Source organism: Astatotilapia calliptera, chromosome 4 (assembly GCF_964374335.1).
Source record: "Astatotilapia calliptera chromosome 4, fAstCal68.1, whole genome shotgun sequence".
Lineage (NCBI taxonomy): Eukaryota > Metazoa > Chordata > Actinopteri > Cichliformes > Cichlidae > Astatotilapia > Astatotilapia calliptera.
The window spans coordinates 18,402,763-18,418,826 of NC_137425.1; the positions used below are offsets into that span (position 1 = coordinate 18,402,763).

Here is a 16,064-nt window from a genome sequence, read left to right on the forward strand (position 1 = left end):
TTAGATTTTATGTTATATTATATTTAGGATTTTCTCTAATCCACACAGTGTCAACAGTATACATACAGGCCCAATATGTACATACACTCATTTAAATCTTTTAATAAGTAGCGCTGAGGGTTCTATAATGTCTTATGACTTGAAATAGTCAAGGCCTGTTAATTTCTCATTAGTGATCATGATTGACTGCAACTGGTGGGTGTAGCATACAAAGGATTTGCGATTAGCTCTCACTGGACTGATCGACACTCAAAACAATGGGAAAGTTCACGGAATTCTGTAGAGATCCAAGAACGGGTGGAAAAAAATCTAAAATTTTACTATTTGTCTATCTGCGGAAGATGTGAAAGAAAAACACCGTGAACACCACAAAGGTAGAGTAGCTAAAAAAAAGGGCAACCTGGCAGTAATGCAACAGTTTTGGATGCAAGCTGCCGTTAAACTTGACTGAAGAAGAAGAAGAAGAAGAAAAGGGCAACCTGGATCACATTTGTCCCTTTTCACTTTCCGTAGAAGTAGCTCGTTTCTCACAGGCGATCCATGCGACGTTTAGGGGAATACAAATCTTCAATATTTGTTTTTTTGCGCGTAGTGACAGCCGTTTATTGTTCAGCCTTCTTCATCACCTGACGCCTCTTCAAGAACAGGTATGTCTTCATTTCTCTTTTAGATGTTAAGTCGCGATTCAAGCTAGTTTGACTCAGAGTTAGCTTCTAGCTAACGTCTATCACATGGATTTTGTATGTTTTCATTGATGTTGTAGCACCTGCTAAACGCCATATGCTCTTTTAATAAAGGCTAGTCCCTGTACAAAGACATTTATTCCAAAAATAAGTGGAATTTTACATCTAAACCATAGGGTTTTTAAAGTTTCGATATTTTGTGCCTGTGAAATCGATGTTATTTTTTGTTTAAAGCTGATCAAAACCCATGTGATGGCCAGAAGTCGCATTTACATTTAAAATATTCATCTGCTTACTCTCACATTAGCATGTGTTGTAACGAAAAGTCACCAGATATGTAATCCTCAAACAAAGTATTAGAATATCCTGATAAATCAATGCCCAGTCACCTCTCACGACAGTGTTGGTACTCATAAAATCAGATAGTTGATTTTATAAGCTTGCAATATGTTTATGTGAAGTCTTAACAAGTAAAGTTACAGCATAGTTGAGTAAACTGTGCCGTATGTCTCTGTGCAGCAGATCTATAGCAATGTAACTGCAGTACAGTGCTGTGGTAATAAATATACATAGTTGTTTTTTTTGTTGCACGCCTCAAAAACGTATTAAAGTAATTTTCCTCCACTTCAACTACGGTATGAAATTAAAGAGATTTTGAGCCACCAGAGACGAGAATATACAACAGACCCGCTATCTGCTCATTTCCAGCTCCATGTTTTTACTTATGGGCTTTACTAGAGTATCTTTATGTAAATAACAGTTAAAATAATAATTTTTATCTTGTACCTGGCCTGCAATGCTTCCCTAAAAACCTGCTTTCTCCTGATTGGCTGCCCTCGGAAACAGAAGGTTTCAATAGCAGATGGGAGGAGCTGTTGTTCACAGAGCCAGAGCTGACCAAATTAATTAATCTTGGGAAGTGCACTGCAGTGGTGAGTTCTCAGAACCTGCTCTTTGAGCAAAAACAATGACAACATCACAGAACGTAAGTTTGGATAACATCATAGAAAGCTCACGGCTCTCCAACGGGAGATTGAGAGACCAGTGTTGGACTGTTAGAACAGCTTTGAAATTCATATGAGTTGTTCGCACTAAAGTAAAAAACACCATCAATTCATGCGGAGACCCTCTTGGCGCCAGCTGCGGTCTCAAGGCTGGAGCTGAACAAAACACCCTGATAACGACTGTGTTTAGACTGTCCCCCCCCCCATCCCATGCAAGGCCACCTGGGTTGGCTGGAAGACTGTTTACTTAGCCTGGCAGGGCGAAGGACACTGTCTCAGCTGAACTCTGGACGCGCGCGCGCACACACACACACACTGATATGTACACACTGATCCCCCCTCCCTTTCCAAACGCCTTCGATGCTTGTGCCCTACCGGGGAAGATGGCAGCCGACTGGACCAGCACAGACATGCTGCAGGACCGGATGCACTGTCTACACCGGCTCTCTCTTACCCTTTAACCGCCCCTGTTGCTTGTCTTGTGTTTCTATGGTGTATTGATAGTCATGTGCTTTTTGTGCTGAGGTGTTTTTTCTGTTATCAAACTGTTCTCCCACTAGGAGCTCAGTCTGAGTGGAGTTTTTTTTTTTTTCTCCTCCTCTTACCTCATGTTATGTATTTCTCATTGTTTTTTTCCTATCAGCCTACCTTTCTGACATGTCTCCCCAATGTGATGTTTGCGTAAAGTTGGTCAGAAGGTTCCTTTGTAAGTGCGCATGCGCCACTAGCGTGCTGCCTGCTGTAACCCTAATTTCCTTCGGGATTAATAAAGTATTCTGATTAAGACATCCTCCCTCACTGGCATCATTCAGAGGCCCAAAAAGAAATAGCAGAAACAAAGCAGTCTATAGTCTCCACTTCTGGTTCACACGGATTACTTTTACATATGTTGACCTTACTATGAGGTTTTTAGCACTGTAATGAATGATGAATAGAAAATCAGGAAAACTTCAGGAGGTGCACTTTAAAGGAATCTGCAGGATGGACATCCACCTTAGAAACATGCTGCTAGCCTTTCCAGGAATTCAGTTACTCAAATTTTTACTAGGAATCCACTAACTTTAGTTTCTTTACATGCAAACACTCCAGTAACCAAATGTTTCAGGAAAATGTTCTTCCCAACATTTGCACATTCAAATGAATCTCATCCTGAATAAGCTGGATCTGCAAGTGTGTGTTATATTTATTTATTTTTTTTTACCTAAAATATGCTGAAAACCTCCAAGAAGGCCCACCTCTGTGGAAATCTCAAAGAGCCTCTGTTTGGTGATTGTCTTTTGCAGAAAAGATGGCAGACCAGGCCCCCTCAGTTGCCATGGAGGCTGTCCTGAAGCCTAGCTGCGATCTCCCCGAGGACATGCCGAAAATCAGAGGTTACGACTTCAACCAGGGAGTCGATCTCCATGCGGTGCTGAAGTCCTACCTCACCACGGGCTTCCAGGCCAGCAGCTTAGCCCTGGCTATCCAGGAGATCAACACCATGGTGAGAGGACAGCCTTTGGGGGGGTTATTAACTTTCAGTAAACGACTACAAGGTGTCTGGACCCACACGTTCTCCTGTCTTATAGTAGTTTTGGTTTTGCTTGCCCAGGTTATGCTATGTGCATCTTTTGGCATTTCTTCTTCCACTGTAGTACAAGAGGAGTCCTATTGATGGGAATCATAGGGATCATATTGATATGAATATGTCACTATTTTAAAAAAACAAAACAAAGAACCCTAAAAGCTTTTAACTTCCTGGAGTCTTGGTCCACTGATACTGAGAGACTTTTACTCGCCCTCCTCATTCAAAAAACTTATCAGTCACTCCAGACTGGGCACATGTGTCACACCCACAATCCAACCTGACTTTTCTCCTGCGTTCTGTTTACCTCAAAACTTGGAGATGGAGTGTAAAATTACAAATTTGTTGACTTTGATGAAGTTGACATTGAGCCAGTGGTGGTTTTGGAGCCAGCTGCTCGACGCTGTTGTGTTTGGCCTCACTTGTAAGGTGTGGTTGTTGCCACAGTGATCCACGTTGTATGTTTGCAATATCTGTTTATCTGTTGCTCAGCAATGATTTTGACCACCACAGATCGAGAAGCGTCTTGAACCAGTGGAGGAAGGGGAAGGAAATGAGTCGGAAACCCCAAAGTCAGGCTGCACCATCTTCCTGGGGTACACCTCCAACCTCATCAGCTCCGGAGTCAGAGAAAGCATCCGCTATTTGGCGCAGCACAAAATGGTACAAAATGACACGTCTTATGTAACGATCCACATAAGCTCTAAATCAGTCACCCGGTTTCTCAGAATCTGTTCCTCTGCGTCAGGTGGATGTTATTGTAACCACAGCAGGAGGCGTGGAGGAGGATTTGATCAAGTGCCTGGCTCACACCTACCTGGGAGACTTCAGCCTCCCTGGCAAGGAGCTCCGCCTGAGAGGCATCAACAGGTTTGTTAGCGCTGCTGTGGTTTATCTGTAAGCTAACATGTAAAATAAAAATATTAATAGTAAAATATAAAACTGTTTGTCGTGGCCACCCTTCAGCTTCTGTTTTAGCTCATCCCCCTGGCTTTCTTCTGTTTGACTTCCCCTTTTGAAACTTTTTTTAAACAGTGTAGATGAACAGCATATAAGGCAAAGCAATAATAGGTCCACTTTAAAGAAAACATGCTTATTCGCCTTAGAATCAATGCCACTGCACAGAGAGGAAGCAGTGCCAGTAAACCAAATGGATTGGACTGGTGTTTATATAACGCATTATATAAGCCCACCTTTCCACAAGCCTCATTCATACATACATACATACATACATACAGTGGGGCAAAAAAGTATTTAGTCAGCCACCGATTGTGCAAGTTCCCCCACTTAAAATGATGACAGAGGTCAGTAATTTGCACCAGAGGTACACTTCAACTGTGAGAGACAGAATGTGGAAAAAAAAATCCATGAATCCACATGGTAGGATTTGTAAAGAATTTATCCGTAAATCAGGGTGGAAAATAAGTATTTGGTCACCTCAAACATGGAAAATCTCTGGCTCCCACAGACCTGTAACGTCTTCTGTAAGAAGCTTTTCTGTCCCCCACTCGTTACCTGTATGAATGGCACCTGTTTGAACTCATCATCTGTATAAAAGACACCTGTCCACAGCCTCAAACAGTCAGACTCCAAACTCCGCCATGGCCAAGACCAAAGAGCTCTCGAAGGACACCAGGAACAGGATTGTAGACCTGCACCAGACTGGGAAGAGTGAATCTACAATAGGCAAGCAGCTTGGTGTGAAAAAATCAACTGTGGGAGCAATCATCAGAAAATGGAAGACATACAAGACCACTGATAATCTCCCTCGATCTGTATGGCGTTATTTTTGTGCCACTATTCTGAGCGCACGTAAAAAAGGTTTGCAGGTGCAAGTGTTGCATTTTGAGGAGAAATTTATTTTGAGCGAAGAAAAGCTGAATTTGAGTGAACAAAATTCATTGCTGCATGCAAAAAATGTATATCCGTGTTTGCTATTATCCATATACACACGCACAATAGCAGCCCCTCTCGCTCAGTTTTTGTATTTGCGCTCGCAATGTGTCGCTCACGCTCTCAACATTTCTGCCCGTGCACGCTCAACTCTTTCTGTACACCGTTATATTTGTGCCACAAAACCAGCCAATCACAGACTTGGATGCAAAAAAATCTGATTGGCTGTTTTTGTCTCCAATCAGCTCGAAAGGACGAAATGCAATATCCCAGAATCCATTTCGTCCAAAGCTCAAACGAGACAGTGGCGGAGGAACACAGAGTGGCGGAGTTTGAAATATTACTCTTTCTGGGACACAAAATAAACTTTTAAGATATTTTCATGTTAGAATGTAGCTGTGTGAACTTCAAATATCTGCTCGATTTATCAAGACATCACATATTTGCATAAGTGCTCCAACGTTTTCGGAGATGCCTGTTACCCACCAGCTGACCGGGTGGGAACTCGGGTTAAACATAATATATAAGGCTGAACTGACAAAAAAATCACCGACTACACCACCAGGTATTATTGGAAAAACCATAAAGCCTTTGAACGAAAACAAACGCTGTTGTGACAGTGATGTACACTGTTTTGTTGGTATATATGTATGATTTGTATCACCTTCATGTTTCCAGCTTTACAGCTGTGGCTCCAGCAAACATCAGCTGATACTAGAAATTAATTTTAAATAAATTCTAACAACAGCTGATCAATTTTGAACGTGCTGCTGTTGTTGTTTAGCGCAACATCCGCTGGTTTCCTGTTTCTGGCGCAAAGTGGGAGATAAACAAACAAGAGAGACGATCAGCTGATCATTGATCAGTTTCATGATTGAAGTAGAAACAGGAGAGGGAGGGGGGAGAATGAGGAGAGAAGAGGCAGCTAAGACACAGAATAACTCCAGCTTTGTGTCTTTTTTATTCTCGCTGAAGTCTTTTCCCCTCAATACGGATGTATTGTAATTGGTCCAGCCCAGAGTTGATTATTACCAGTTGGCTAATCCACCACCTTTCATTGTTTATACCATTACAAAAACAAACAAACTAACATAAAAATGAAAAATCACCATTGGCCCACCGGGCAAATGCCGGGTAAATGCCCAATGGCCAGTCCAGGTATTCGGTCAGCTGGTGGGTAACAGGCATCTCCAAAAACGTTAGAGCACTTATGCAAATATGTGATGTCTTGATAAATCGAGCAGATATTAGAAGTTTACACAGCACCATTCTCGCATGAAAATATCTTAAAAGTTTATTTTGTGACCCACAAAGAGTAATATTTCAAACTCCGCCACTCTGTGTTCCTCCGCCACTGCCTCATTTGAGTTTTGGACGAAATGGATTCTGGGATATTGCATTTCGTCATTTCGAGCTGATTGGAGACGAAAACAGCCAATCAGATTTTTTTTGCATCCAAGTCTGTGATTGGCTGGTTTTGTGGCACAAATATAACTGTGTACAGAACGAGTTGAACGCGCACGGGCTGAAATGTTGAGAGCGCGAGCGACACGTTGCGAGCGAGCGCAAGTGCAAAAACTGAGCGAGAGGGGCTGCTATTGTGTGTGTGGATAATAGCAAACACTGAAATACATTTTTTGCATGCAGCAATGAATTTTGTTCACTCAAATTCAGCTTTTCTTCGCTCAAAATAAATTTCTCCTCAAAATGCAACACTTGCACCTGCAAATTTTTTTTACGTGCGCTCAGAATAGTGGCACAAAAATAACGCCATAGATCTGGGGCTCCACGCAAGATCTCATCCCGTGGGGTCAAAATGATCATGAGAACGGTGAGCAAAGATCCCAGAACCACACGGGGGGACCTGGTGAATGACCTGCAGAGAGCTGGGACCAAAGTAACAAAGGTCACCATCAGTAACACACTACAACGGCAGGGAATCAAATCCCGCAGTGCCAGACGTGTTCCGCTGCTGAAGCCAGTGCATGTCCAGGCCCGTCTGAAGTTTGCCAGAGAGCACATGGATGATACAGCAGAGGATTGGGAGAATGTCATGTGGTCAGATGAAACCAAAGTAGAACTTTTTGGTATAAACTCAACTCATCGTGTTTGGAGGAAGAAGAATACTGAGTTGCATCCCAAGAACACCATACCTACTGTGAAGCATGGGGGTGGAAACATCATGCTATGGGGCTGTTTTTCTGCCAAGGGGACAGGACGACTGATCCGTGTTAAGGACAGAATGAATGGGGCCATGTATCGTGAGATTTTGAGCCAAAACCTCCTTCCATCAGTGAGAACTTTGAAGATGAAACGAGGCTGGGTCTTCCAACATGACAATGATCCAAAACACACCGCCCGGGCAACAAAGGAGTGGCTCCGTAAGAAGCATTTGAAAGTCCTGGAGTGGCCTAGCCAGTCTCCAGACCTCAACCCCATAGAAAATCTGTGGCGGGAGTTGAAAGTCCGTGTTGCTCGGCGACAGCCCCAAAACATCACTGCTCTCGAGAAGATCTGCATGGAGGAATGGGCCAAAATACCAGCTACTGTGTGTGCAAACCTGGTAAAGACCTATAGTAAACGTTTGACCTCTGTTATTGCCAACAAAGGTTATGTTACAAAGTATTGAGTTGTATTTTTGTTATTGACCAAATACTTATTTTCCACCCTGATTTACGAATAAATTCTTTACAAATCCTACCATGTGGATTCATGGATTTTTTTTTTTCACATTCTGTCTCTCACAGTTGAAGTGTACCTCTGGTGCAAATTACTGACCTCTGTCATCATTTTAGGTGGGGGAACTTGTACAATCGGTGGCTGACTAAATACTTTTTTGCCCCACTGTACGTACGTACATACATACATACATACATACATACATACAGTCCTTTTATCGATGCCTAAGCACTAATATCTACCAATCACACACTCACACTCTGATCACCCCAATGGATGCACTGAAGGCAACTCGGGGTACAGTTTCTTACCCAAGGACACAGTGTTTGACCTCATAGTCGTGGACAAGTTTCTTATTCTCTATGCTTTCATCACAAATGGCACATGTTGTGTTGGTGCAAGGATTTGACAGGCAGGTGCTGATCTGTGACCTTGGTTCACATAGACAAACCTGCTGATGTATTGATTTTGTCCTTGTCCGTCTCCCTCTGTCTTCACTGGCTGTAGAATTGGTAATCTGGTGGTGCCCAACGATAACTACTGTAAATTTGAAGACTGGCTGATGCCCATCCTGGACCAGATGTTGCTGGAGCAGAACACAGAGGTGAGTCGCTCCCTGCACCCCAAAGCCTACTGCAACAATAGTTGTTAGTCTTATGCACTTTTAGGTTTAATATGTAATATACAACTTTATAAAGAATTAGGAATAATAAGAAGTTTCTGCGATTCCAGGGCACCCGCTGGACTCCCTCCAAAATGATCCACCGACTTGGAAAGGAGATAAATAATACAGAGTCTGTCTACTACTGGGCATACAAGGTGGTTATGCACCTCGTATTCTCACTTGCTTTGCTTACTTTGAACTGTCTGTGCTGTTTGGTGGCTAAATGTGCTGTTGTGTTGCGTTTCAGAATAACATCCCGGTGTTCAGCCCCGCTCTGACAGACGGCTCTCTGGGCGACATGATCTACTTCCACTCGTATAAGAACCCCGGCTTGATTCTGGACATCGTAGAAGGTTTGTAGCGGCGCCGATGTTGCTGGCTAAAACGCAGGTTTTTAGTCGTTTCTTGTTGCTAATGCGCGCTTTATTTTCAGATATTCGCAGGTTGAACAGCCAGGCGGTTTTCGCCAAGAGGACTGGGATGATCATCCTGGGAGGGGGGCTGGTCAAACATCATATATCCAATGCAAATCTTATGGTAACGAAATTCTTTTATCTTTGGCTTGAACTTTTTTTTTTTTTTTCTTTTCTTTAGCTTGAACTTTTCTCACTTCTGAAAAAGTTTGATAAATTAGGTTATACCTAAGAGGTTCTACTTGAGTACAAATCTGAGGAACGTGGGCTGTCTGAGTATTTCCACTGTAGCTGCTTTAACAGTTACAGCCTGCAGTTACTTCAGATTCACTGTGATTTTCTACCTGTAAGTTGCTGTGACAATTTCATAAGAAATTGTTCTTATTTCGAGAAATATTAACAAGTTTAAACGAGTAAAGCAAACTTCCTCACAAACCTAATCAGAATCCTGTTTTGACACTCTCTCTTTCCTGCCAGAGAAATGGAGCGGACTACGTGGTGTATGTGAACACGGGGCAGGAGTTTGATGGCTCCGACTCCGGGGCCAGACCGGACGAGGCTGTATCTTGGGGCAAGATCAGAACAGATGCCAAACCTGTTAAGGTGATGATAAATGTCAACTTTACCTCCTGTTTTTACGTCAGATGGTCTTTATTCACATCAGATTTTGAGATGTCTTTGGGGGATTTTTTTTGGTGGGGTTTTTTTTTTTTTTTTTTTTTAAGCACACAAGTCTAAGGGTGTCAGTTTCAGAGGTGTTTTAAGAACTGAAAACGCCTTTGAAGACTTTTAAGAGTGCGGTACATAACACCCATACGCTTGCTGTACTGGACACATCAGCTCCATGCACTTATGGGATCATTCAGGCATCACGGAGATGTTGGTTGGTTGGGTTAGGGCAGACCTTCCCAAAGTGTGGGGCCCATGGCAGGGGGGGCGCGGTATGAAAGGGGGGGGACAAAGCGGGCGCCTACAGAAACGCAAAGCAGGAGATGAAGCATCGCTGAATATGTTTCCAAACCAACTTCATTCTAAGCCAAAGACTAGAAAATATGGTGAAGCATACGTTTTTCTTGTAAAACAAAGGGGGGCCTAGCAAAAAAAGTTTGGGAACCACTGGGTTAGAGTTGGTTGGTTAGCAGGGTTGAGATCGTATAACTGCGGGCCAGACTGATCCAAACATTTCTGTTTTCATGACTACTGAGTAATGTCTGAGAAGCTAAGCTAGTATATTAAATTACTGGGTTTTTACCTGTAGCTGTCAAAGGTTGATGGGGTATTATCAGGGGGTTTGTGAACACGGGATTTTCAAATTCATACTGTAAGTGCAGTAAGTTTGGATCTCAGTGACCTGAACCTCAAGGTCAGAGCTCGTCTTTTCTGAAAATCACCTTGAACTTTTACATTTACACCATAGGTGCTATTAAGAGGCTGGGGGGAGGTACTGGGAGCCACCAGCATTTTAATTTTTAATTCTTTTTTTTGTCATGCTTAATATAGAGTCACGGACACTTTATTAGATAAGCCTTGGTTCTGCTGGTTTGGACCCCTTTTACCTTCAAAACTGTGTTAATTCTCCAAGGTGCTGGAAACTATCCTCACAGATTTTGATCCATATTGACAGGATAGCATCACACATTTCTGCAGATTTGTCGGCTTTCTGACGAGACTTTGCTGTTTCACCACATCCCAAAGCCGTTCCGCTGGTTTGAGATCTGGTGACTGTGGTCTGGTGATTTGAGTACAGTGAACTCATTGTCCTGTTCCGAAAACCAGTTTGAGATCACTCTCTTGTATGTAAATCCCAGTAGTTCAGCAGTGTATGAATAGATGTGCAAATTGAAGTGGCCAGTGAGTTTTTAATAACAAAGAATTTCTCTGTTTGATCTGAGCGACTTGCGTTTTTATTGCTTTCATTGTTCCATGTTTGGAGAGTTCCTTCTTTTCCAGTGAAATGTGTTTTAGGGGCATTCAAAGTGTTTAGATATATTTTCATACTGGACCAGAAATGGCAGCGAGGTAACAAAGCAGAGCAACAGATTCTTCGCACACAACGAAGGAACGAGAACAAGTCAAACAGAACGGGGGAAAATGGTGTCAATGGTGGTGCAACTAGGAGATGTGTTCCTCATTTTGGCCTCAAGGTGGCAGCGTCTGTACAGTGTTTGTACTCAGAGTGCATCCAAGGCACTGAAAAGCATAACTAGGAAAACTGTCTGGTTTCACTTTAGTGAAAAACAATAATACAGCATCATTGTTTAAAAAATATGATTTTTATCATAATAGAAAAGTGATCAGCGGCTCTGTTCTTGGTTCTCAGGTGTACGCCGATGCCTCTCTGGTCTTCCCTCTGATTGTGGCCGAGACCTTCGCTCAACACGTCGACAAGCTGGCCGCCGGCAAGAAAACGGATTAATTGGCTGCTCTGTTTAAAAACGACTGTCTTTGCTCCTCTGGTTTACGCCTTTTGTTTGTCAAATTGAACACTTCAGCCTGATCCTGGGTCAGCTTCAAGACCGTGTACTGTCATACATACAGTGCTGTAACTGAACGACTTATTGAATGGGAAACGGTGGTGATGCTTTTCTGTTTTAATGCTTTCCAGTATTTACTTGTTTGAACAAGTACAGCATTTCTATTTCTTACTGTTCAGAAAGCTGAAATGTCATAGATATCATGCTAATGCATGCACCAAAGAGACGATTATGTCTATAATGTAACTGGTTTTAGCGTGTGTGTGTGTGTGTGTGTGTGTGTGTGTGTGTGTGTGTGTGTGTATATAGTTTTAATTTATTTCATTTTAGTTGTGGCGTCACACATACACCGGTCGATAATTCTTATTTTCTATTATATTAAGCAAACCTTTACTTTCTCGTTATGGTTACAGGATGAAAGATGTCCCTGTATGTCTTAATAAACCATGAAATCATCAGTTCTGTCTCTGTTTTAAAATAGGTTTATTGCACTTTTACAGAGACTTTGTGCAGTAGTCCTGTGAGAAAAGGCTGCGGAGGACCTGTCATATGACACTAAATTTCACATGACTCGATCCTTGTTGCATAAAAAGTTTGCAGAAAGAGTTTGAAGTGGCTCAGGAGCATTTCATCCAGGAACACAGAGGTGGCTATTAAGCATTGATTAGAGGTCACTTTATTAGGTACTCAAGCAATAAATGAATAAAGAAGCTCTGATTGTTAAACTTTCACATTTACATCTCTGTAAAGGCACAGATCTGAATTACTTTCCTCGTGTTTACAAGATTGACTTGAAACAATTCAAACTTACATTTGCATACCTCTGAATAGAAGATATTCTGATATCCGAAACCTCTGTGACCTCGGGGCTAAAACGCATAATTAAAACCTCCATTAAAGTGAGGGAAGCGAACATTAACGGTGTCATTAAAGCTGTCTTTATGGCAGCAATACTCCATTTATAGCCTGCGGGGCCAAATCGGGCATGCCATAGTGTGCCAGCTGGCCCGCAGACTATTTTCTAATTTACTTAATATTAATAATTTAAAAGGTTTTTAGCTCTGTTTGATGCACAGACTCTAAAATGTAACTATTCACACCTGAAGAACAGCTGTTTGAATGCAGTAAAATATGCAGTTATAGGCCTGGTGTCAGTGGCCTTTTATGACCTTATAGACCTTTAAATGCTTAACAATTTATTTTCCTGATAAATATGATTGGCCCCTGGCCTGCTGTAATAGTCCTTAATAGTTGTGGTGGGTTGTGTGAGACTAGAGCAGTGCTTTTAATCAAATAAACCTTCAACTTTATGACCCTCCCCCCTTTTTTTGTAGTTATGAGATTCAAAAATCCTTCATCAAACTGTTTCCAAACTGAGCAAATAAAACAAATTCTGTGCTCTGTTGCTTCGGGCAGAATTTAAGGTTTCAAGGAGAGGAAAAAAAACAAAAAACAAAGAAAATTGAAATCTGGCTCGACTTGCTCAGCGAGCAGCAAATGCTTGAATAAAGTCTGTTGAGCGAGTCTAATGGCTTTGATGCGGCTTGCGAGATCCTACCTTCAAATCCCTCAAGCGGCACGTGCACGTGGGGTTGTTTTCTCACGCGCATGCAGATGCAGCACAGTTTTCTTCCACCCGTTGGAGGTGGGACTCCCTGGCCCCTTTTCTTTGTGCTGTCAGCCGAATAAGCCGTGTAATCAAGTATCAAGGATAAAGACGTTTCCCTTCGAAATACATCAGTTTACTACTGTGGGAATGGATATTTCCTGCAGCTAATCAGTGCTCTCACATCCTCTGCACAGAGCTGCTTTTACACCAGGATGTGTGTAACATGTTCGCTGAAGCTATTTTAAAATTATTTATTTATATTATGGAGTTGTTAAAGTGTCAGTACTTTTAATGTGTTTGTGACCTTTTAATTTTTGGAGCTGAAGAAGTGGACTTGGACACGGGGTAAGGTCAGCTTTCCCAAAAACCTCAGCTCCATATGCTCTCAGAAACACACGCACACACATTAACTGGGTGTTCCTGTTCTGGTACAAGCTGCTTTTCCATTCAGGCCTTCTATCTTTTCCTATTGGTGGTGGCACTGTGTGTGTAAGTGTGTGTTTACCCAGGGCTTGACAGTTACAATTTCTTTCTTTTTTTTCTTTAAAGGCAGCAGTGTATGGATTTTTATCCCTATAGAAACCCGTGTTTGCTCTGCGCTTAGCTGAAAGATTACAGAGTCTGAGTGGGCTGAAAAAACTGAGTAGAGACCCTGTCTGTGTGTATCTGTGTGTGTGGATGAGCTGTAGTCACGCTATGATAATATTGTGTGGCGTCTGCACAGAGCAGACAGTGTTTTCCTCCCCCTTTCTCCTCCTGCTCTGAGGAACAATCAGCATACTGTGTGATGTGCAGGGCCGCAGCAGTCATAATGGCAATTATGTCTTCTTCCAGCCAGATTGGCAGCTTTTTTATGGTGAGAACCAAAGAGCCAGACTGGGAGGGAGAGAGAGAGAGGGAGAGGGAGCACTGACCTGCTGCACAGCTGCAGGGTGGGGTGGATCAGTGAGGAGTGAAAGGGGAAAAGAAAAGTAATATGCAGCCATTTACATATTTACATTGGTTTCTGAGTAAAGTCGTGTCCAAGTGTATGCAAGAGCCAATTCCCATTGCTTTGTTTCTTTATTTTCACCGTTTTGGGTCTCTTTAAACTGTGTCCTCCCCCCCTTTTTTTTTTTTCAAGTGTCCGGTCACCATATTTCCAGATAAGAGAAGGGAAGTGCTGATAAAAATGTCTGTCTGAGTCACCTTCAGTTAGCTCAACTAGCTGCTTTGCAGACTTTTTCCACATTAATTTGCCCCGAGCTTTGCTTCTCAGACCGAATCCAACCTGCAAAAGGTCCAAAAACCATCCCCTCTTTGGAATATAACACTTTTCCCTCGCTGTCTTTTAACCTCCGCCAAGGATGTATGCTTGCAGGATTACTCAAAGAGTTATGGAGTTTGGGCTCGGCCCAGATTAGAAGTAATTACCTTTTGATGTCTATCCGGATCTGTATGCAGGAATTTTTGAAAGGAGAGAGGAAGATTATCATCGTGTCTTCACAAGTAGATGTAAAATACAAAGATATCCTTCTGGATTCAGGGAGTTGAATAACGCATGACGCAGAGTGTGTTTTCACCATGTTAATGTTTTTTTTTTTTCTTACGTGTGACTGAATGGGAAAAATATGATATACACAAGACACTTTATACATGGAAAAACATATCATTGGATCATTTATTTAAAAAACAAAACAAAATATAAATAATTCACTTTACCACTTTACCAAATTAAATGGACTAAAATCTGATTTCACTACCAATTAATCATTAAACTAGCCTACTGAAAGTTTAAGCTAGCAGTAAGGTAGCTTTAGCAGAGCAAATAATATATGTATATATTAATATAATGTTTATGTATAACAGGCCTATAGTTCGGTTAACTTTCTAGAAAGATTCCCTCAGTTACTTTAAATCCCCGAACAGAAAAAACTCCTTTAAAAAAAAGCATGAAACCAAACCTGTGGCCTACATACGAGGGAGTATTCTGCACGTTGTTGCAAAGCCGCGGCGTCCTCGCTCCACCCATGTTTACCTGTTTGTTGTTGCCACGGGAACACCATCTCGGCAGCCTATTGGTCCACCCGGAGAGGTATCGGCAGGTGAAGGAGTGCAGCTGCGTGGGCGTGCTGAGGGAGCGAGAAAGGGGCGGCTGATAGCGACGGAAAGATAAACATTGCGATAGGGAGGGCAATAAATGTATGGAAAGGGGGGTGGAGCTGTGATAAATGGACGGACAGAGGTGAAGGTGGAAGTAGTGGAGACGGAGGGGGAGGAGGGGGGGGGGGGGGGGCACTGCACACACCTCGCTTGCTTTCTCAGAAACAGGAAGTCGTCAGTTGAACCGCCGTCTCCTCCAGTGACGCAGCTGGCTGAGTTTGATGACAGCCATGTGTCTGCGTTGCTCTGGCAACCGCTTGGACAAGGACAAACATCCGGATGTCATGTGTCTGTTGCTGCACCGTCATCGTTCTTCATCAGATTTGTTGTAGCAAGAAAAACCGCATTATCAACCCAGGTATCAGGACGGGCTTTGGTTTGAGCTTTCTAGTAGTCAGTTCCTTTACATCCAAATACTAATAGTGCACTATACTGCATATATATATATATATATATATATATATATATATATATATATATATATATATATATATATATGTATGTATGGGAGTCGTGCACTGTTCCATTTAGTAGTTTCTAAGCTCTTATTTACTGCACTCAAACATAAGGCCTGGGGGCCAGAAATGGCCCAGCAAAGACTCCATTGTGGCCCAAATGACCATTTTGGAAAATGTAAGGGAGGACATGAATTTTGGTCCTTTTGGTCCTTTAACTGTATTTTCTTTTCTTTTCTTTCTTTCTTTCTTTTTTTTTTTACAGCTCCTCAACTGATAAATACCTAACCTTGGGTTATTCATGTTACACAAACATAATTAAAGCTAAACAGCTAAACAATTAAATGATAGAAAAGTTCCAGTTTTCCAGTTATTTGTTTGTTTGTTTTTAGAATGGGTTCGTGGTAAACAAAAAATACATAAATAAAAATGTGTACTTTATAATCACAGGATAGTCTGAGCAATGCCATTTTCAGTAACTCTA

The 16,064-nt window shown here is 42.1% G+C and overlaps 1 protein-coding gene across 1 annotated transcript; it reads left to right on the forward strand.

Moving 5' to 3' along the window:
- The first annotated feature begins 481 nt into the window (after positions 1-481).
- On the forward strand, positions 482-11,832 carry dhps (deoxyhypusine synthase). Its single transcript, XM_026165230.2, has 10 exons — positions 482-647; positions 2,971-3,170; positions 3,765-3,914; positions 4,000-4,121; positions 8,331-8,427; positions 8,556-8,642; positions 8,735-8,840; positions 8,921-9,024; positions 9,378-9,503; positions 11,221-11,832. Exons 2-10 carry the CDS (start codon positions 2,976-2,978, stop codon positions 11,314-11,316), a joined length of 1,083 nt encoding a protein of 360 aa, XP_026021015.1. The 5' UTR covers positions 482-647; positions 2,971-2,975; the 3' UTR covers positions 11,317-11,832.
- The last annotated feature ends 4,232 nt before the right edge of the window (positions 11,833-16,064 follow it).

Coding starts and splice junctions, on each gene's coding strand:
- dhps (XM_026165230.2), top strand. CDS start 2,976: ATGGCAGACCAGGCCCCCTCAGTTGCCATGGAGGCTGTCCTGAAGCCT. Junction 8,428..8,555: donor TGCTGGAGCAGAACACAGAG/GTGAGTCGCTCC, acceptor CTGCGATTCCAG/GGCACCCGCTGGACTCCCTC. Junction 8,841..8,920: donor GATTCTGGACATCGTAGAAG/GTTTGTAGCGGC, acceptor CTTTATTTTCAG/ATATTCGCAGGTTGAACAGC.